The sequence below is a fragment of the Mytilus trossulus genome, chromosome 1, assembly GCF_036588685.1.
Source record: "Mytilus trossulus isolate FHL-02 chromosome 1, PNRI_Mtr1.1.1.hap1, whole genome shotgun sequence".
Classification (NCBI taxonomy): Eukaryota; Metazoa; Mollusca; class Bivalvia; order Mytilida; family Mytilidae; genus Mytilus; species Mytilus trossulus.
In genome coordinates, this window is record NC_086373.1 from 97,051,486 (window position 1) to 97,074,430 (window position 22,945).

General features: G+C 33.2%; 3 protein-coding genes across 4 annotated transcripts in view; 2 read left to right on the plus strand and 1 right to left on the minus strand.

Annotated features, from left to right (window-relative positions):
* LOC134692194 (muscle, skeletal receptor tyrosine protein kinase-like) overlaps window positions 1–22,945 on the plus strand; it is a 74,300-nt gene that overhangs the window by 17,385 nt on the left and 33,970 nt on the right. The window lies entirely within an intron of this gene.
* Window positions 469–8,748, plus strand: LOC134692169 (uncharacterized). Its single transcript, XM_063552619.1, has 2 exons — window positions 469–2,187; window positions 5,190–8,748. Exons 1-2 carry the CDS (start codon window positions 2,095–2,097, stop codon window positions 7,116–7,118), a joined length of 2,022 nt encoding a protein of 673 aa, XP_063408689.1. The 5' UTR covers window positions 469–2,094; the 3' UTR covers window positions 7,119–8,748.
* On the minus strand, window positions 10,867–14,524 carry LOC134692177 (uncharacterized). 2 transcript variants are annotated; one of them, XM_063552630.1, is made up of 3 exons: window positions 14,364–14,524; window positions 12,776–13,624; window positions 10,871–11,770 (listed from the first exon to the last, which is right to left on the minus strand). In XM_063552630.1, the coding sequence occupies exons 2-3, from the start codon at window positions 13,604–13,606 to the stop codon at window positions 11,450–11,452; spliced, it is 1,152 nt and encodes a 383-aa protein (XP_063408700.1). In that variant the 5' UTR covers window positions 13,607–13,624; window positions 14,364–14,524; the 3' UTR covers window positions 10,871–11,449. The 2 variants fall into 2 exon arrangements, with proteins under 2 accessions (XP_063408706.1, XP_063408700.1); XM_063552636.1 differs by lacking the exon at window positions 14,364–14,524 and having other exon boundaries at window positions 10,867–11,770; window positions 13,319–14,078.

Sequence of the window (22,945 nt, forward strand, 5' to 3'; positions counted from 1 at the left end):
AATACTTTTTACGGACTTTGTCTATGATCCTATCGGCTATCCTTATATGGGTAAATTTGAAGCGTGAGAAAAAAGTTCATGTCTTTGAAGTTTTCTAAAATGTATTCAGCACCAGGTGTTGCACGAGCCTCAGCCGGGTATACATGTATATAAAAGAGATATTATTGTTCAAATGTTATAACTCAAAATAGAGCCAACTGAGAAGGAAAAGGTAATGTACGTACATTTTAGAATTATTTGACGGTGTTTTACACATTTTGATGTTGCGTTATTTCCAGTTTCAGTAGCAAACAAGCTGATATTTGAATGGCTAAATAAATAGAAGATTTTAGTAGTCCGGGTCAATATATATAAATTAACCTAGAATACTTTATAAGTATATTGTTCAAGAAAAGTATGATAAAATCATAATTCATAAATATCGACAAATAATAACAGTGCAAAACTTTACCTTTATATACCTTATATACTTATTTTATAAATGCATTTAATTTAAAACCGATTATCCCAATTTTAACCAACTTGACTCTAACTCTTAACTTAAAACAATTATAGATCCCAAGTATAAATTTTTTTATGTCCCATTTATGGACATTATGTTTTCTTGTCTCTGCGCCCGTCTGTTCGTTCATCTGTCTGTCCGTTCGTCCGTCTGTCCCGCTTCAGGTTAAAGTTTTTGGTCGAGGTAGTTTTTGATGAAGTTGAAGTCCAATCAACTTGAAACTTAGTAAACATGTTCCCTATGATACGATCTTAATAATTTTAATTTCAATGCCAAATTAGAGATTTCCCCCCATTTTCAGGGTCCACTGAACAAAGAAAATGATAGTGCGGATGGGACATCCGTGTACTGGGGACACATTCTTGTTTTCTATATAAAGAAAAATAATGGAATTGCGAACATAAGGTCCACATTGGTCAATTATCTATTGTCTATATAATTATATCTTGGGGAATACCCCGTTATTCTGATACCCCAGTAGTCCGACACCCCAATAGTTAGACACCTTATTGGCCCGACACCCCACAAGTCCGAAACCCCTTTATCACGAATGTGACCTACCGATTTCGACTATTTACCCCTATTTGTAGCATTTTTACTTTTGTGTCTGTTTGTTTTGTTTACGCCTCATTATCAATATTATAATATTTGACTATTGATTATGTACCTAGCCTAGCTGCTTAATAGATCTAGGTAGCAGCTAGGCTAGATACACGTTCATCAGTCAAAAATCTACGTAGCCCTATGTAGCTGTTACGATATTGCACGGCACGCAACCCCGTTAAAAACATGCGGCAGTTTAAAAGGTGTTTCGTTCGAACTAGTTAGTGTCTAGAATCGATAACGAAACAATAAGCGACGACGAGCTTGAACACGGTTGTCGTCCCTTAATTTTCGTTATCCTCGAAAATATTTTCCTTGGTGTGGACAGTGTTACTTACCAATTTATTTCATACCCTTTCACAATTCATTTCTTCACCCCTTCAACATACAATTGTCCATATTGTGAGTTAGATCTGATGAGGTTTTGGATAATTTTGATATAATTTGTCTAAATTTTCTAATTGTCTAAAAGAAATGCACCACGGAATAACTTCTGTTCTCGGGCCATATATAAGGTAGACCCTCTTGCAAAATGGATTACTGTTTTAAAATGGTTCTTTAATATTCTCTGCAAATGTGCAGGTTGATTTCGATTTAATATGCATTTCTTATGTTTCAAAATTGGTATCCGAAATATTTATTTTAAAATATTTATGAACAAAGAATGTACTTGCGTAGAAATTCGATATCAATAAGATTCCCCACCATTTAAGATGAGGGGCAGCTGTTTTAGGTCCGTGATTTTGTTAAATTTTTCGAACCATTTGTTATTATTGAAATTAAAAGAACGGTGAGTAATTTGGATCAAGATTTAGATTTAAAAAAAAACAGTTCTATGGAAACTGGTTAGTAAATTACTAATTGATTATCGTTAGCTTTCACTTCTATAAAATTGGGTAAAACAGACTTCTTTGAGTTTCCTTTCCGAAGTAGGGAGCTTCATTGCTGACAGGTGAACAACAATACTTCAATTATAAATTTATTTTTTTATGTTATTTCAGATGTCTGAACCTGACCTTTATGACTTCATGAGAAGTCGCAATATTAAAGATGATATTATAAGAACATTGATAGAGGAAAAGGTAAACTTATTCATCAAAATGATTTTTTATTTAGTCCTTACATTTTATGCCTGATGGAGAGTTGTCTCATTGGAAATCATACAACATTTGCATCAATAGAGGGCATAACATCCTGATTTTATGTTTGTTTAATCTTAATTTTAGAGACATTTCGCTTTTGTTATACATCGACATATCTCTTTTTTAGTTCAGTTTTAAAAGTCCATCAACGACAAACATATTTGGGATACCTTTGATTGTCTATGTCAATTTCTAACACAAGACGATTTTTGTCTCGCTTGTGTTGAAAGTCTATTATTCGAGACACCAGGACTACTAAACAGTGATGGTGTAAACTATTTTTATAAATCTTTTTTTTTCCCCATGGTGCCTCACATTGTAGGATGGTGAGATCGAATTACCGTCTGCTATATGTCCATTCACGGTCTTTGATTTAATTTCATTGTTCATAGTTAAATGCTAAGTTTTTTTGTGTTTTGGTCTGTTTATCATTTACTTAATCTTTAAGCTAGCAATAGGTGAGCTATACTTTTGATATATGGGATTATTGAATGATGTACCTGTTTGTCTGGAAGGTATCATATCTTCCTCATTTTTATGGTTCATTGTTCAATGTTAAGTTTATGTGTTATGGTTTGTTTTTTCAGTACTTTAAGGAGAAGTTCAACTATGAACATATCTGTCTGGCAGATATCAACCTTGGCCTCATTTTCATGGTTCATTGGTCAATGTTAAATTATTGGTTTCGGTTTGTTTTTCAGTTACCAATTAAAGTAATAGGTGGGCTATATTTGGTGTATGGAATAGTTGTAGGGTGTACACTTGGCCTCATTGTCATGGATCTTTACAAATTACAAACGTAACGGTTAATGTAATACTTATTTAAGAAATTTGCACGAGAACTGTATGTTTTAATGCAGTGTCTGTGCGTACCAGCATGCAGGTACTAATAGTCAGATTGCCGTTCGTAGGCTAAACTGGACCCCTGTTGTGTTCACTTATCGCTACACTGACAACAGGTATGGCCTAAATCCCGTGGTCACAATTCTGACCACGGGATTTGATAATTCGACGAGACTAGTGCATCATGTGCTATGTTTATTATGTGTTATATAGTCTGGGGTCCTGGCTAATCTTGTCAGTATACGACGCGCAGCTAGATTGGGCCGGATCCCAGGCAAGAAACAAGAAATTATCACATTTATAACCCTACTGAGATGTTAAGGGAATAAAAGATACCGGTTCAGTTTTTTCAAGAACATGTTAACATGCTTGTTGGTCATTTATCTGCACCACCACCATGGGGATACCAGATACTTATTTATTTTGCGGCATCACAGTAATAACATTTCACGGAGGTCAATTTCCTATCATTATAATTGGTCAATTTTATTAGCGAATCGATGAATTTTTAAAACTCGTCCAATTAATGCCAATGTGACAATGGCACACCAACCTGTTCCTTCGGTGCAAAGCTATAGATGGAACGGCGGACCAGTTTATTCGTAGGCTACGCGTACCCACATCCGGTTATATAATAAAAATGCTATCGGATCGGAAATAAAACGTGAAATATGATTAAATTTATACGGAATTTGTCGTAATTAGAGAATAGATTACAACTAATCATATATATATATATATATATATAACTCGTCTAAACATCAACCCAACAATGTTAGATCTGTAAATTTGCTTTCGCAAATTTTTGGTTCTTCCCTCGTCGGGATTCGAACCCATGCTACTGTGATATCGTGACACCAAATCGCCTGCACTGCAGCCGTCCCGCTAGACCACACGACCACCTGGGCTCTCAAAAAAAAAGAGCTTTCGGTGGGCATGTGTTACCTTTCCACGTCAGTTTTAATCTAGCGGCGTACTACAGTACATGATATATAAGGCATGAAGATGTTATTGTTACAGATCAGCTAAATTATCTATAGTAGAGGATCCTACAAATTAATGTAAGATACAATCACAGAAAATAATTATATTCATAAGTACGTCTGAGTCAGTGACAACCCTACAACAGATGTATCCATCGGATATATATATAGGTACGTGAACAGTTTTTTCTCAGTTAATAAAAATTCTTTAAATGGAAGAGTGTGATATACATGTGGGGAAGACATTTCGTAGTTAGTTTTGAACAAAAACTATCAGTCGATTAATTTTATACAATTATATATAAAAAAAAAACCTCGGGAGTCAATTGCAGTTGCAGAGAAGAGAAGAACGGGAAAATAAATAAATAAAAAGGATTTAAAGTTTAACAGATTTAAATTGTAATGTGTATCAAATGTCAGAAAACCTCAGTTCACGATAAGGACTCTTTGTCCTGTGATTGTTGTTAGGACTGGCAACACTTGAAATGTGCAGGGTTCGGAAAAATGTGCCAAAACAATCCTATTGGATATGATGGTAAAATTTGTTCCAAATCTTAATTAGTTACATGAATCTTTTAAAATTGGTTTATTTTGACACTATTACTTGCTTCTTTAATTCTTATATAGACATCCAAGCTTTAATTTTAGTAGTATAAGATATTTCAAAATTTCAGTTTCTGTTTTACATTTTACTAAAATCTCATATGGGTATTTTTAAAATTCAGATATATATAATTCTTTAAATTCTTTTCATTTACAGGGACTGTACAGTTTCATTTACCATCAGTGTGCATTTAATTTGCAATGTATTATTACCTGATAAATACAATTTGAATTATATTTTTCATACTCTTCACTCGTTCTACACGAAATCGATAATCGAAATCCACATATCATCGATAATTTCCGTTTATATTTCACGTTTCATTCCCGATCCGATAGCATTTTATTATAAAAACGGATGTTGGTACGCGTAGCCTACGATCGACTTTTTGACTATTCGAAAAAACCGACCGTACCCGCATGCGGATACGCGCAGACACTGCCATGTTTTAAACTTGATTATAAACCATCAATTTTGCATACCAATATTTTTATGCTCTTTGTCCATTTCAGATAGATTCCCAAACTATCATTCACATGTCAGAAGAGGAATTGACAAAGTTTGTGCCGCTGTATGGGGATCGCAAAGCAATAATAGCGTTTAGCAGGGACAGAAAAGACACGTCTTGTGAAAAGAAAAAGAAGACAAAGACGTCGTTAATGAAAAAACTTCGGGCAAAAGTGAATGCAATAAAGGGAGGGGCCTCTTATAGTAGTGGAGATGAGGATGAGGATGAAAAAGAGGTACGTAGTTCTTTGAGTAAGAAACTGAAAGGCAACAAGAACGCAGAAAAAAAGAAACGTCTTGTGGATCTAAGCTGTTTCCATAATGACGGTGATGCATATCATCAGATACGAGGAAACAAGGGCGGTGGCCCTAAGTCGTTTGACATGGAAAAATTTGATACGATGGGACAAGTATTAGACCTTGCCAAACAGCTGTATTTTCCAAATGGACACAACGCAGTGAGAGGTAAAATCACGGAATATGAGATAAAATTAACTGACACATATTTTCAAAACATCGACTTACAGTCTACCGTGGAGTCCTGTTATAATCGTTTAAAGATGAGACAATTGAGGTTCAACTTCTGCACAGAAGGCACTACTAGTACAATTGAGAGTGACGAGTTGCCACCTTTATCAATTCCAAAGAATAGGAATGCAACTGCTCAGAGTGGAGTTATTGAAGTAATGGAAATTATTGACTTGCCTCCAACCTGTTTAAGCAAACCTGAAAAATCAAATGACATTTTTGTCACTAATGATTTTTATAATGCAGAACTTCCGGATATCCAAACAAACTTTGATATTGCTGATTTTTCGTTCGACGGTGATATTGCATTTGGTCCTAATGTACGGGCAAGCAATGTAAGCTTAGACTCGACATTACCATTAGAGAGTGGAAGTGGTGATACTTTGGACAGACCATTAGAATTTGGAAATGCTGGTACAGTGGAGAGAAAAATTATTCGTATACATAGGGCTTCAGCTTTAATGGATATGATAATTCATTTTAAAGATCCAAACATCATGACTGTAGACATTGATGCCATCATGGTATTAGACAATGGTAAGGAAGAAGCCGGAGAAGGAGATGGTGTTTTCAGAGATTGTATAACCCAGTTTTGGGATGAATTCTATGAACAATGCACAGAGGGTCGTATTTTCAAGGTACCTGTACTTAGGCATGATTTCCAAAAGGAGGAATGGAAAGCTGTTAGTAGAATAATAAGAAAGGGGTTTGAAGTCAGTGGTTACTGGCCCATTTCAATTATGCCTGCTATATTCGAAGAGTGCATTCATGGAAGCATTGAATCAAGTCTGATTGAATTGTTTTCAGATTACTTACCTGAAATGGAAAGTCAGATTGTTAAAAAAGCTATTTCCAATTTCAATGATGTGGATCAAGATGACTTCCTTGAATTCCTTGATAGTCATTCTTGTAGAAAATTGGTGAATTCTGAAAATGTCCTGCCAATTATTGGAGAGTTGGCACATAAAGAGTTGATTCAACAACCACGCTACGTGATCGAATGTTTCCGTTCAGAATTACGACAGTTACAAGTCACTCCAGGCAAACTACAACAAATTTATCAAGAAATGAAACCAACATCTAAGGAAATTTTGAAATCCTTGAGTGTACCGGAAAACATGAAAGAAGCGGAAAGGCTATGTGCAGGCTTTTTAAAAAGATATATCAAAGATCTAGATGGAGAAAAACAAAAGGCTTTCTTGAGGTTCTGCACAGGTTCAGATGTCCTGCTGGGAATGAAAATAACGATTGAGTTTTTTGAATCTAAAGGGTTCACACGGTCACCAATAGCTCATACATGTGGGCGAGTATTACAAATTCCATCAACTTATGACACATATCCTTCTTTTAGGTCTGAGTTCAATTATCTGTTGAACAGTAAGGTTTGGGTAATGGACATAGTTTAGAGTTCATATAGTGTAATAGTGCTGGCATTCCAGGATGTTCCGATGAAAATGGACATTAACTCAATGTATGAGTACAGTTCTAAATGATTCAAGTATTCTTTGTTTAATAATTCATGTTTAAAGGAGGTTGTGTAATGATTTTGTGTAATGATTTTATGTCGTGAGTTCGGCAGAGGGAGTTTTTTTCAAGTTTTTTTTTTTAAGTGTTCACAGTGTTGAACAGAAAAGCATTTCAGATTTATGTGAACAATTTGTTCTGTGTTTGTTTATGTCCATTACCCAAACCTTACTGTTCAACAGTTTTGAGAGAAACACAAGCTGCATTAAAGTTTTGCCATAAAGGCAAGCCACTTGATTTTATTGTATTATTGTCAATATTGTTATGTTAAAATGATTTCAGTCAAATAGCAGTAGGTATTACTTTTTATTTACCTTGTCATTAACTATTTTGTTGTTTTATTTCAATTACAAGTTTCAGTGAATCTATTTCATTTAATTGTTAATTCCTCTTGCCATTAACGATTTTTTTCTCACTTTCTTCGGTCTTTGTTTCCCATTATTTTGATTCATGCGTAATCCTAAACATTTTTGAAGATCTTTTCTTACGCTTTAAGATTGATTTGGATCAAACTTGTAAATAATTATCCTCAGTTTATAATAGAAGAAAAGTATAATATACATAGTTATATCACAATATTGTATTGTTATCAGGCAAAAAATAGATAAATTTTCATCGATAAAATGATTTCCTTCTTATGCCTTTTCAGACCTGATTGGCGACCATTACTGAAATAAAATGTTCATCAGAATACACCATGTATCGTAAAAATTGATAGGAGCTATTTAATTCAGGTCTTCGATTGAAATTTTGCTTAGATCAAATGTTTTAAAAGATGTTATTCGATAGTGGACATGACTTTGATACTTTATTGAAAAACATAGAATATAAAAAAGAAGATGGGGTATGATTGCCAATGAGACAACTATCCACAAAAGACCAAAATGACACAAACATTAACAACTTCAGGTCACCATACGGCCTTCAACAATGAGCAAAGCCCATACCGCATAGTCAGCTATAAAAGGCCCCGATAAGACCATGTAAAACAATTCAAACGAGAAAGACTAAAGTTAGTGTTCATTTAGTGTATTTAAGAGCTTCCAAATGAGATAAAAATAAATCTCTCCTTAATTAAGAAGAATTCCTAGCGTAAAGCTTCCTAGCTTAAAACGTATAGTGATATACCTGTATCAACTTGATGAAGTTGCAAAGTTGTGATGCACAATTAACTGGTTACTATCAGAAGATTGGAAGTTATACAAACCCTATCGCTTTTTTATGTTGGTTTAGACAAAGCTTCTTTATGTTGGTTTAGACAGAGATTGTCATTGTTTACATGTATGGTAGAATAAATATATGTCTCTCGTTTAGGGGTACGAAGGGGGACCTTCTTCTGTCATAGGTTTCCTCCTCCTTCTTTCCAATAATTGACCTTTTACAATTAACACTGGTTAGAGGCAACCTAAATTCGACCCATTTCTTCTTTTTATTTTAAGCTTATTTGCGTAGTGCTGTCCTTTGTTTGGTGTCTTGCTTTATTGTTACCAGTTGTGTTTTTGTCCCCGGTTTACTTTTGACACTTTGGTTTTCGCGTACTTCTTTACAATATCTGTTACAAGAAAATCTTTGGTATCGAGCCTTTCAATTTATCAGACAACAAAGACGCATTGCTTCATTTTTAGAAACGACATCAACTGGTACAGTGAAATCTGGTTAAACCGAATCCTGTATAACCGAAAACCTGTATTAACCAAACATGCTCTTAAGCTCTATCGTATCAAATTGTATGCGTTAAGAACCTGACATCAACCAAAACCGAACCACATATTAAGTCCCGAAGAGGTTCTTTTTAAACAGGTTTCACTGTTCTAAGAATTATGTATTTACAGCACAACACAGAAAGGGTTAAACAGATTACCCCTTTGGAAAGGGCACCTGGCCTAAAAGGTCCAGAGAGCTTTGCTATCACTTCAGTATGTGTCGTCGTCCGTTGTTACCGTTTCTGAGATATCTGCAAGTTTAATAGGTACTTCTAGTAATGTGGCATTGCTGTGTAATAAAAGTTGCATTACTTCTAGTTTGAAGACTATGTTGAGGCCCTGCTCCTAGGGCATGATCCAGCGACTTTGAATGAACTACATTTTGCAAGTTACTTTTTCTGCTAACAGTAAAGGTAAAGGTAATATGTTTGGCTAGCTGAACCGTGAAGTCATTATGTTAGATATATCATCCTTCTTTCTGAGTAGTCTAGTCCTACAGACGGATAAATTGGTTTTTTGTCGGACTAGTCGTTTAAGTAAACTTAACTTAATGATGACTTAACGGTTCAGCTAGCAATCAAGCTAACCAAATACAAGTATATAACTTACACACTCGAATGTTTTGCTGTTAGTTAGTTTGATAGAAACTACTAAGATTTGCTATCAAGTTACAACATCACGGTTTGTACATCTCAATTTTTTTAACAGTTTGAGGCTCGAGATTATAGTCTAGTGACTTTGAATTAATAAGCAATAATCCTGTTCATCAGATTGGTGTTTTTTTTTCGAAACATATATCAGTGTCAACAATTTATCTTTAACGTCGAGCTAGAGCTGATGACCAAATATACAATAATTCCAGGCAGAAGTTTAACGGAAGGAGAAGGTGAATGTAATATAGCCACATATTGAGGAAAAAACTACAAAATTACGTTTAATGGTCTGGCAATTAATGATTAATCCTCAAAATCAATCACAACCTTCGGTTTCTTTTTAATATGGAACCTTGTATAATATCATAAAAATGCATAGACTAATACAAAAGTTATTGCCCGGATACCAGAAATTCCTTTTTGTTGACCCCTATTACCTAAACTGTTTGGACCATAACCCCCGAATACAGTCCCATCTGGTTAGTATTGCCGAACTGATGGTACAAATTAATACAAATCCATACACTTATATATACTCAGGTTTGACTACATTACATTCGCCTTCTCCGTCCGCTGCCCCGCAAATATTACCGTTACACTTTTCCATGAAACTTCTGTATGAAATTACTATAGGTCATGGGGATTTTCACATTCAACCTTTTATAGTAATATTCTTTACAAAGCACAAAAATGTCGGCATTAACCTTAAAAGCTATCAAAACCTGTAAACAAGACTTTTTCTATTTTTCTATAGTACAGTTACGATACTGTTGTCGGGTAATTATGGATGGTATATTTTGGCTTTGCTATTCTTTCACTTATAGGGTCTTTGCATTGGAAATAAACAGTTATGTTCTTAAGCCAGCTTTTGACCTGCTACGGGTTGTGTTCTTCTTAAATATTTTATGATGGTATGATACTAAACAAAAAAAAGGGAAGAATTGAGCTTGATATTCATTTGGTGAAAACATAATCTTTCAATCATTTTAATTGAGGTCTAGAGCTGGCATGTCAGTAACTGCTAGTAGTCATTTATGTATAATTGTTATTTTGTTTTCTGCTCTTTGGCCAGGTTATTGTCTCTTTGTCAGATTCCCCATTTCCATTCTCAGTTTTATCAAGATATAGCCTGGGAATCCAAATGAATTCGGACGACTATGACGACATGGTCGTTACATTAAGTCAATTAATGACTTAAATTGTAAATTCATCCCTTATTGGAGTAATTGTCATTAACAGATGCTGTTTACCGAATGTTGCGGTTTTTTGGGGGCAAAAACTGTGATGATTGTAATCATAAAACGGCATGTCGCATAGTAAGAGTATTACTAGTAATTCTATTCTTTAATACTTTGAGCAAATGATGCTCATCAGTACAATGTGCTTTAGGTATCATATATCACAGCATCACTGATGAAAGATATACACACCTAAAATTACGGGTCTTATCTTAATAAAAAAAATACTATTCCGGCTTCTTGTAATTTCAATTGACAAATATCACGAAGATGTCTAAACAATACTTAATTCAGGAAATGAGAAAAAAAATCGAAAGCTTGTAGTCAATTTCATATTATAATACTGTTGATTTTGGAATTTGGTAAAACTTTAATACATTCTTTTCGGTGTCGGGTACGTCATGTGATGTGGTATATAATCTTAATCCGTGTCACCAGATGACCCCATTTTTTTTCATGTTCTATGCTATTGCATGGAACGTTGCCTCATTGACGCATGCCAAATAATCCGATTGTCTGTTCATGCTAAAACATTTTTCAAGTTGTATATGTTTAATGTAGAGAGATTTATTTTAGTAAATTTATAAATAAATATAATATTAATAAAACCAATATTGAATTATAAATTTTGTTTTATTATATCCCTCATTTGTAAATAAAGTGTGGCTCTGTCATAGGGATCTCTTGTTTTTGTCCAGCTGTTTTCCTCCATTAATATGTCAGCCAGGTCCAAAATGTCATTGTCACAGTCTGAATCGTCGAAGTCACACTCCTCGGCACAAGCATTTAGTTCGACATTGTCCAAAGGTAGTGAATAATCCTCGGTGCCTTTCAAGAAAGGTGCCTGGTATAAGACCATTGGACGCCCGTTTATGTCGCAATGCTTCGATTTGCGAATTCGGTGTGCATTCCATGTTTCAACGACATTTTCAAGCTCTTTCTGAAATAGAAATAACTTGATAAAAGTGGTGTTAAAATGCATTCTCTTCGATTAAAATCTAATTTGTTTAATGAAGACACGTGCAGTTAATAGAGACACATCTGGATGTAACTTGATGAAAAAGAAATAAATTACAGAAATAGCAATTGCGGATTTTATGATCGCCAAAAAATGTGTGGTCGTTTTGGTAGTACTTTGAGGCGTTTTTTTCTACATGGCACCGTGAAGTAACTGTATTTCTTCTTCACGGACCTACCTGAAATTATATCAGAATGCATTTATTTTGTTTGTATGACGATTTTGGGATTAATGAAATTAGTGGGATTATTTTCTAATAAGTAGATGTGTATGTTGTTATGACGCGTCATGCGCTTCTTGAAAAATTCCAATGTCATCTAAGATTACAATCATTGAGTTCCTTAACTTGTTTGCACACAAGTTACCCACAGTCAGACGCCAAAGACTGTCTTATAGATAGGTGTTTTTTTCTGGCATGGAACCTTTTTTTCATGAAATTTACGTTTGCCTTTTTTTCTATTCATTTCACAATAACTTTTAAGCAAGTAGATTTAAGCTCGCGCTATATCTTTTTTTGCGAGATAAAAAGGGGATTGGGGTAAATTAGAACAATGCTGTTTATAATTTGAGAACTTATAGTTAAAGTCAGATTTAGATGGGATTATTTTTTGCGATAAGAATCCTTATGAAATTCCTGTTTAAATTTCATTTAACCGTTCTAACATAGCTTTTTTTTGTTTGTTTCAGAGATAAAAGGGTCAAAAGATAATTACAAGGGCTAGTGGTTGCAAATTTTTGGAAGAAAACATTGCCAGTTTAAGTCTTTATGTCTTTACGACTTTTTTTTATATAAAATGTCTCTTTCAAGTACGTTTTTATACTGAAACATATAACATGTTAAACGTTTATCAAATTAAGCGTTTGGAATAGTTCTTCGTTGTTTCGTTTTGATTTAAGATGATATTTATATATCATATTCTATCTTACTCTGATAATATCCATGAAAAAATATTGTATCAGACTTTTATCGATGAAGTCGCCTGTGAAGTAGCCGTCTTGCTTCATCTGTTCAAAGAATTCCATCCAAAATTGTACACATTCTTTTCTAAGTATTCCCCACCAGCTCTCTATACGTTGATTGTGTTGACTTGTTCCATAGAGAAAAGCTGTTCTGCTTCCGGGACCATTCCTCCTTAAGAATGACTGCATTTCAGCAATATAACTGTTTTCGGTTCCCATGTCTGATCGTATTGAATGTGGTACCCTTTCTAAAGAAGTCAAAGCTTCTACATAAAATCCCGCTACAATTCGTGGGTTATTATTGCTTCTACCAACACGTAACCAAATTATAAACCTTGAAAACCCATCTATACATCCGTTGACACAAATTCCATACGGTTTTAACTTATCATATGAGTCAAGGTGCCATATGTAGTTGGGACCCTTGGATCTATAGTGCCTTCTTTTTAGTTTGCGCTTAACTCTCGCAGCAACGCCAGAAGGATCCAATATGCCTAATAGGATTCTTACCATCTCCTTTTGGACAATAAAACCATTCTGTAAGCATCTCGAATGCATCCAACGGTATCCATGGAGACAACCAGATGACTTTAGTTGTTCGAAGATAAACATAGCAACTTGGAAAATATCCGAAAAATTCTTTCGTCTGTACAATCCATACGAAGCTAAGCGTCTTTTCAAAGTTCTCATAGATAAAATAACATTATGTCTTTGAGCCAACAAACCAATAATTTCTTCATATTGCAAACCTAGGCTAAAGTAGGTTGAAATAATGATAGCTAAATCATTTGTGGTCATGATTATTTGATCTGACACCTGTAATAAAGTAAGCTGTTTAAAATGTGACTACTTCAATTCAAAGATTTGTAAACTAGTATTACTATCGAGCATCGTGGGTCGAATGTTAATCCTAAATGAGTATAATTGATCACAGTGACTAATGACTGGCGATAAGTATCGCTAAAGAAACGAAACTTTGATGTGTCGTCATAGTAATAATCTATTTGTTACGGGTGTGGACCCCCCTTTTTAAAATGTCTGAATCCGCCCCTAGGATAAAATTTGGTATCAATGCCAGACGGCCGTTTCGTCTAAATTGTGGCTAGTTTATACAGCCATAACTAACATGACTAAGGCCATAAACATAGTATTGACTAGTTTTGGTACTCGATGAACATCGTTTCAATATCCTCTCAGTGACGTCGATGGTAATAAGATATACCGCCTATCTAATACACCAAAATGTTAAATGTTTATATGTATCAAGTTAAGCAGCAAATAAGGAACGGTTTAATATGATACCCGTAGCCCATTCACGACACAATAATTTACACGACAGAAATAACATAACTTGAGTGTCAGTGCATTAAAACAAACTAAATGTACCCCGGGGGGCCCTCTTACGAACAAATAACCCGTTTACATTGGAATTCATAAAAAAGGAATAAGAATTATAAGTTTCTTATTGAATAGTAACTTCGTTTTACACACTGTTCCTAATTACTTTTCTCTGAATTAATACAGTCAGTAAAATTCTACCTATGTTAAAAATTACCTTAATTTATAGAATGTTTGTCCGGCAGGATCGCCTTCCATAAAGCATAGTGTGCCCATGCTATAAACACGTGTAACTATTGATTACAATATACTAACTACGAGTTACTAACTTGTGCGCGCAAGTTACTATCTTGTGCGCACAAGTTGGTAACTCGTGCGCACAAGTTGTGTAACTTGTGCGCACAAGATAGTAACTTGCGCGCACAAGTTAGTAACTCGTGCGCGCAAGTTGTGTAACTCGTGCGCACAAGATAGTAACTTGTGCGCGCAAGTTGGTAACTTGTGCGCACAAGTTGAATTTTTTTTTTTGCATGGCACTCCAGGGCTTCCGTAGTTTCCTGTATGAAACATGTCAACATTAATCAAATAGACTTGGACAAAATCCCTATTCTATTTTTTAAATTCTATAGTGATCCATTGAGCACGTTTTATTTTCAATAAATATGGTTCATGTTCCCTGAATGGAAGGTTAACCAAATAAACATCATCAGTTGTGGGCAAAATCCCTATTCTGATTGTGATGTATTTATCAACTGTTAAAACAGTATCACTGTTGGTCTACGCTCCCTGTATGGAACGTTTTCCAAATAAAACAATCAGAAATGGGCAGATTCCCTTTTCTGATTGAAATTTATTGAACCAATTGAGGTTCTAGTCACAATAGTGGTATACGCTCCCATACGGACGTTTTCCACATTAAAATAATCAGATCTGGTCAAAATACCTATTCTGATTTTAATATAGTTATGTGTTTACACAGTCTCGTGTACCAGACGTACACGTAACAGACTGCAAATTGTAAACAATCGACTGAACCAATTGAGGTTCTAGTGACAATAGTGGTATACGCTCCCATACGGACGTTTTCCACATGAAAAACAATCAGATCTGGTCAAAATTCCTATTCTGATTTTAATATAGTGATATGTTTACACAGTCTCGTGTACAGACTGCAAATTGTAAACAATCGACTTTATCCAAACTTTACACTCGACCCGTTTCGTAGCATTGCTCTAAAGCAGTGAAAATCCGGTCACCTGAGCGTGAAAAAAGAAATAAACATCCGTTTAAATATATATCTTTTTAAAAACGTAGCACTCACGTAACATGTCCGATTTTGACAGCTAACTTCTGCCTTTCCTCGGACCCGATTTAATGTTTGAAAATGGCGGCTAAACAAAGGTCATTTTCTATGTCGTCGTATTTCCAGACTCGTAAGCTGTAAAAATGACGAAAACGTGCATATCAGAAACTTGGCAGAAGCGCTGTATTCTGATTCACATTAAATTAATCGTATACCGATATTCCAAAAACAAATAATGTCTTTATAAAACATAAGGATTTTCAACAGTAAACTGTTAAAAATCCTTGCCGACGAGAAACATGCGTTCTCTTGAACGCAAAAATTAAAACTAAAGCTAGTGTATGTTACACAGGTGAACTATGACGTAGGTGAGTACATCTCATGGATGTAATTTTTAATCACCTAGGTAATTGCGATGAGAACATGTTGTGAAAGCAAACATATTCTATATAATATAAATGTAATTTCATGGTAAGTATATTTAACCAAATTCATATAAAATGCATATACAATTCTTGCACAAATCTTAAACAATTTCAAAAGAAATATTGAGCTAAAAATTCCTGAATTAATTTCAAGTTCTCTAACTGGTAATTATTTCTGGAATGTTAATGTTATAAGACATTTTATTATTTCCCTAAAAGCAAAATTATTAAATCATATAATAGGACATATTTGTACCTGTTGTTGCGTTCTGAAAAGTAACTTTTATATAATTGATTTCAAATAAATTTTAAAAAAACAAAGTCTGTTAAGTTGTTAAAATTATTGTGTAATTGTAGGACTTGTTTTGGAGTTCATTGGATAATATAACTTTATATACCGAACTAAAAAAGCTTTCAACACTTTATGTCAGTTTTTAATTTGCCTTGAATTTTGTCCTTGTCCATGAATAAGCTTTCATGCACTTAAAAGAGCTTGTTTTTTTCTGATTTTGATTTTATTAATGTTGTTGCCCTTTCGATTAGTTTACATACCAAGATGTAAATTTTTATTTATATAAAAGAGAAGTGTTGATTTGTTTAGAGATTTTATTTTTCAATTGTGTTTCTCCCCAATACGTCTTTGTTTAACCCAACCTCTGTGATGATTCACAAAAATCTCCACCTACAGAAACCTCTAATAATTAATATTATCTATGACAGATACTTGTTCATCATTAAACATTTCACAGTCAGTATCTCTACTGGACACTAACACAGACAAAGGCCAGAGATAATTAATAGATCATTACTGACCAGTGGTCACTCTACACTGTTCAGTGGGGGTCCTCTGATTAGGATGTGTATTACCACTATTTATCATGTACTTATGTTCATTGAGCATCAATAAAAGGTTATAAATCCATGCTTAAACAATTAGTTAAACAGCTGAGTACACTGTATATCAACACTTCTATCAGAAAATATTGGTCTGGATGGGGGATTAATAGCTCTGTTTGTCAGTCATTGTTTTAGGGTGGTCTTATTATGATTTGTGGCAGGGAATGTTGTAAAATAAAGTATGTCTCAGTGGAATGATATCAATAATACTATCAAAGATTGTGCCACATTTGGTCACTGATCACAGTAGGTATTAAGATAGAGGCAGACATTTATTTTCAATACACGCAAAATCATAACAATGATAAGAAATCTTCATTTATCACCATAGAACAAAGATTGACCAAACCTCATTGACACCAGGTGTCAGTATTCACAAAACATAGCTCATTTCTAAGTATTTGTTTGTCCATTTAGGAATTTGTTAAGGCTGCTGTAGATTATATAAATATAGGTAATATTTGTTGAATTTATTTACAAATCATTTCTATAAGATATAAAGCTTAAGTCTGTAAAAACGCAAACATCAGCAGAGCTTTCAAGGTTTTGCTTGTCAGGTTGCTGTCTCTGTATAAAAATATATTGCATATCTTTTTGTGTTCCTATTCTCTGCTCTGAAATGATTACTATACTGTATTAGACTGTAATTACTAAAGGTGAGATATACATGTAGTTGATAGGTGTATTTGTTCATTATATAATGCCATGTGAAAATATTCAAAAAAGTTCTTGTGCAATATAACCTGTTACTCGTAGGTGACCATACTCTAACATCAATCAATCAATCACAAAAATATGCTGATCAGCTATTTTATTAATTTATGCTTTATATCATTATCAATTATTTTTTTGGGTTATGCAAATCAATTATTTTATTGGTTTTTTACAAATCAATCATTTTATTGGTTTGAAAAGAGACATATAATACAATGTATTATATGTCTCTGGTTTGAACAAGTCAGTCAACCCTAATGTTCTATGATTGCACTCTCATTGCATTGGTTTCAACTGTTTTTGACAAATTTGAAATTGTTTTTTTGCAATAATAAGAAAACATATGCACAAAATCTAACCAATGCTATGTTTATATCCAACATTTAGGACACCCTTCACTGGTATAAGTTTTCAGACACCTTAAAGGAGACAAGAATTACTCATACATGTGAACCTCCCGACGGGAGTACAAAACTCCCGTTTTCAGGGATCTCCTCCCGTCCTCCCGTTTAGGAGAAAAAACTCCCGTGTATGAAATATTTCATGAATGAAAATTTTCAGACGCCATATTTGATCATTTCTTACTACTGTACGGGTGTAATTGACACCTGTGTTAAATTTTACCTGTACACCAAAGAAGATGTATAATTATATGGCTTCACTTGACAGCTTGGGTGTCAAACATACTGGTAATCAACGATGTTTGCCTCTGGCTAACTGCCGTTGTGTTATAAAAACGATGTGTATTGGGAATATTGAAATACTTGTTTGTTACTTCCCTTTGTTTTATCCTGTTTTCAGTTATTTTGCTTTTAAAAATGTAAATTGTAGAAAGACTATAAATGATTGATATTTTAATCAAATAATCAAAAAAGGATGTTGATTAAATGAATTTAAATGTTTTGGGACAAATAGAAAAATATAAATTTATAAATTGTTTTAGCAATCTGGACCTCCTTTCAAGGATTAAATTCAAGTTTATATTATAAATCTGTTGTAGAAGGTAGTACTTGATTGATTTTAATGAGTAAGCTAAGAAATAGCAAAACATTTTACACTGTTAAAATCTCTTTCTACAAAATATTCTTTCATATTTTTTATGTTATTTATATGTTTTTATATTCGGTCAAAAGCTCCTTAGAGCTTGTGTTGCTTATTTGTACTCATGCCGAATCAAAATAAAGTTTTCTTATCTTATCTTATAATGCCCTGCAGTACTAGTGTTATTGTATGTTATTTTTTTAATTAATTTATGATGTTGCAAATATACATGTAGAGCTTATTTCTTTCTTATTTGTCTATAGAGTTACCAATGATAAGGAGATGGAGACATGAAAACAAATCTATACAGATAGATAAATAAATATAATGATTTATTTGCAAGCAGTGAACAATCATTTATCAAAAACAAAACAAAACAAGAAACAGATTCTTCTTAATATTTTATTTTATTCAAAAAGAAAGGCAATAAGGGTACTATGAACATAGTACAATTTGATGGAAATTTGAAGGAAAAACGCAATTTCTACATCATATGGTTACATTTACGACAAAATTTATGTCGATAAAAAACCTCCTGATCTGAGTCCTAATCTCCTGACCAAAATTTCCAAATCTCCTGATCTGAGTTTCACAGTCCATCACATGTATGATTACTATATATTGTTATTGGCTATTATTATGTGAAGAATTATAAAGATAAATTGAATATCATCTACCCAGTGTAAATATGTTTATACTATTTGATGTATATAAAGTGAAGATAGGTATCAAAACCTTCAGTTTATCAGATATTTATCCATCATTTTCCCACCATCATAAAAAGGTCAGTTAAAAATGAGTATCACATTCCCTAACCTGGTCAACATTTGACTTTTAGTGACCTCAGACATTTATATATAGAGAAATAAAGACCTGATAAGGCGATATAGAAAAATCTTGTATAAATATTTTGAAACTAAACAAATCAGTCATTTTAAGATTTTGGTAGCTCTTTATCCAAAAATATTGACATAGGTAGATATTATAAGAAGAAAGCTATAGACCAATTATTATTATTTCATTACATTTATTACTATGTACATTGGCCGAACTCCAGATCTCGTATAATATGAATTCCTTCTATAAACACTATCGTATTAGGATAAATCTGCCTATAAGTTCAACGTAACTGTTTTAATGCACGAGTAGATTTCTTTAAAGATTTGTTAATTTTAATATGAGTGGAATGTTAAATACGTCAGATGATCATAGACAACCAAATATAGGAACAAAAGATTTAAGATTTTAAAATCGATCAATTGTGGTATTCAATAAAGCAAATAGTTTGTGATTGGTAATCGTATAGCGATACTGTAAATAACTTTGTACTCTCTAACCCTCTGTTTATTTTAAATGTGAGAATAAAAATGTTTATATATCATATAAATAATTGATTTCTTTTTAAATAGTTTTGATAACAGTTAGAACATTTCTATTACTGCTCCTGTTTAAATGGAATGATTAAAATATATTTTGTGTGGTTTGCTTACTATGGAAAATAAAAGAAAAACAAAAACTTATAACCAATAAAATTTTAGAGTACAGAAAAAGTAATCTAGCTTACATTTTTGTTTTGAATTATCAGAGACTCTTTGCTTAATTTTTATAATATTTATTTTGGACCATGAAATAATGCTTGTCCTGAACATGCATGAAATATTTGCCACTGGACGATAAGAAACATGCCCAACCAATCAATTATGAAACAATGCAGATTTGATTTTTCAGATAACTTCAACTGGCCATTTATACTAGCTTGTTGAACAGCAGTGAAATGCCTTATATAAAATTGAAAACTTCTCGTTAAGAGTTTTGAGATTATCCTGAAAATGGTTATCTTTGCAATTAAGCCTATTTGTTCAAATTTTAGCAATATTATAGACATGGTTTCTGCTTTACCATTTTATAGTATTTGATTCTTGGGAATTTCAGTGGCAATTATGACTTACATAGCTCAAAATTTATTTCATTTTATAATAAAAAAAAATCCAAACTTAGTTTCAAACATTTCATAAACAATATGATGGTTATCCCTGCTTTATTTTGGTTATCTCACCTTCAAAATTTCTGTTGAACTAATTAAACACTGAATTTATTCAACCTTTAAAACTTGAAATTGAGGGCAATACTTGCAATATCAGGTATATTTCAATTAATTTATGCTGGCAAATGATATGAAAAGGTTGAAGGTTAAAAGTGGATAATCCATTTGGTATATATACTATGAAATTTGATCTTTTATGCTAGAGAACATTTAACCTGTAATGGTATATAAATATGTAGAGGCATGCAGTACAGACAAATCGTCTCTTTAAAAAGATCATCCATCTTGTAAAACTGCACTAAAATGATAGAGTGTGGCAATTTTATCTTTGTTTATTGTAAAATATAAATGTTGTAAAAAATGACAGAAAATGATAAATTCGCTCCAACTTTCTTTTTGTTGAAATTAAATATGCATACTTCAGACAAAAGAAAAATAGGTAAATGATGAATTTATTCAAATTTTCCTTTCTATTTCATGTAAATAAATGTCTATGTTATCTACATTGATGACACAGTGAAAATGACAGTACACAATTTATTGATACAAAATGGTTTTTTATTACTTTTAAAAAATTCCTTTGAAAAAAAAATATGTCTTATCGGATGTAATAAAATATGCTAACATCATGAAACACTGATGTGGTCATTTTTACCCTGCTCCTTAGAAATAAGGTTCTTAATGTTGGAAATAGAAATTTTTGATGAACCCTTATGCTGTTCATGCAACAAAATGCTATTTAAAAAAAAGAACTTAAATGTATTTCAAATTTCTAGTTAGAAAACTATCAAGCTGAAAGTAAAACCCACAAACATATTAATAGTTTTACAGTCACATAATGTTCTTGCATATAATTAAAATGGTTTAAATTACATAACCTGAGAAAGTCTACAATTATCTTATGACAATGTGAATTATTTTATCCTATTTATTGACCTTTATGAACATTAGATACAATGATACTTGAAAAAAAAAGTTTATGACAACAGCTAAGGCCTGTTGTGTACCTCCCTGCTCATGCCCTCAGTACCATCAACTGAGGGCTATGATCTGTTTATTCCCTCTCTGGTCATACTCCTTGTACCACTAGCTAAGGGTTGAATGTTTATTTCATCTCTGCTTATGCTCCAAGTATTACCCCTTACATGTTACAATCTGTTTTTACTCCTTTCTGCTCATGCTCCTCAGGTATCACCAAATATTTTATGGTGACTATCTCATCTCTACTCATTCTCCTGGCATCACCAGCTAAGGATGATGAGCAATTTTCACTAACTGAGGGCATTGCCTGTTCTATCTCTGCTCATGCCCCTAGCATCATCAGTTAAGAAGAGAGAGAATAGGCTATTAACCTTGGGGTGAAAATTGTTCATTATCCTTAGCTGGTGATGCTGAAAGCAGGTGGACCGGCATCTGCACAGTTGTTCCAAACAGTGTAGGTGCATACACTTAAACCGTTCATCCAAAGCGTTTTTACTGATGACAAAACGGAGGTCAAGGTCAATATTGATGATTTTTACTTTCACTGTTCAGGAGTTAAGGTTCTTGAAAGATTGAAAAATGGTCTTTCCAGTCATGTCTGTGCTTTAACTCATACACCAATTTCAACCAAAACTTTGTCAAATTTTAATATATTGTTACTGATGACAAAATGGAGGTCAATATTGATGATTGTCACTTTTACCATTCAAGAGTTATGGTCCTTGTGATATTGGAAAATGCCAGGATACAAATCAATGTTAAAATATCCAGTTTGCTGTGGCTCTGACAGCCTCTTGTTGTACTTATGTTAATTTTTCAGTGACTGAGAAATAGGTCAGTTATATATGGTAATTGTATTAAAGGTGTACTGTCTGTCTGACATGGTTTACCTGACTTGACCTTGTTTTCGTGAATTAGATAATCTCATAAGTCAACTGGAGTATAAGGAACAGGGTGAAAATCATGGAGGATTTACTCTTTTAATGTAAATGAAAGCATTTCATTGCAACTCTATGAAGATAAGCCATTGTCCACAGATTATTTTACCTGATTTAGATGAGTAATTGTATTTTTGTGAACATTGATGCATAGGAGATGAAATATTTAACATTCCAGTCATATGTATGAGTTACCTGTATCTTTGATGATAGAAGTATCCAGTTTTATTGTCATTTCTCATCAAATTTCATCTTATGAACAAAATAAGTCAATTCTAAGTGAAGAAAACCCACTAATTATTGGACGTATTATAATTAAAAGTTAAAAATACCAAAATATAAGAGTAAGATAAATTTTCACCTGTCTATACCTGTTTATTTATGACTATATGGTATGTAAAACACCCACTATCATGCCTTAACGACCTACCTGTATGGTCCTTTGATCTTTACATT

Coding starts and splice junctions, on each gene's coding strand:
- LOC134692169 (XM_063552619.1), top strand. CDS start 2,095: ATGTTATTTCAGATGTCTGAACCTGACCTTTATGACTTCATGAGAAGT. Junction 2,188..5,189: donor GAACATTGATAGAGGAAAAG/GTAAACTTATTC, acceptor TGTCCATTTCAG/ATAGATTCCCAAACTATCAT.
- LOC134692177 (XM_063552630.1), bottom strand. CDS start 13,606: ATGACCACAAATGATTTAGCTATCATTATTTCAACCTACTTTAGCCTA. Junction 11,771..12,775: donor TTTTCATGGATATTATCAGA/GTAAGATAGAAT, acceptor TTTCTATTTCAG/AAAGAGCTTGAAAATGTCGT.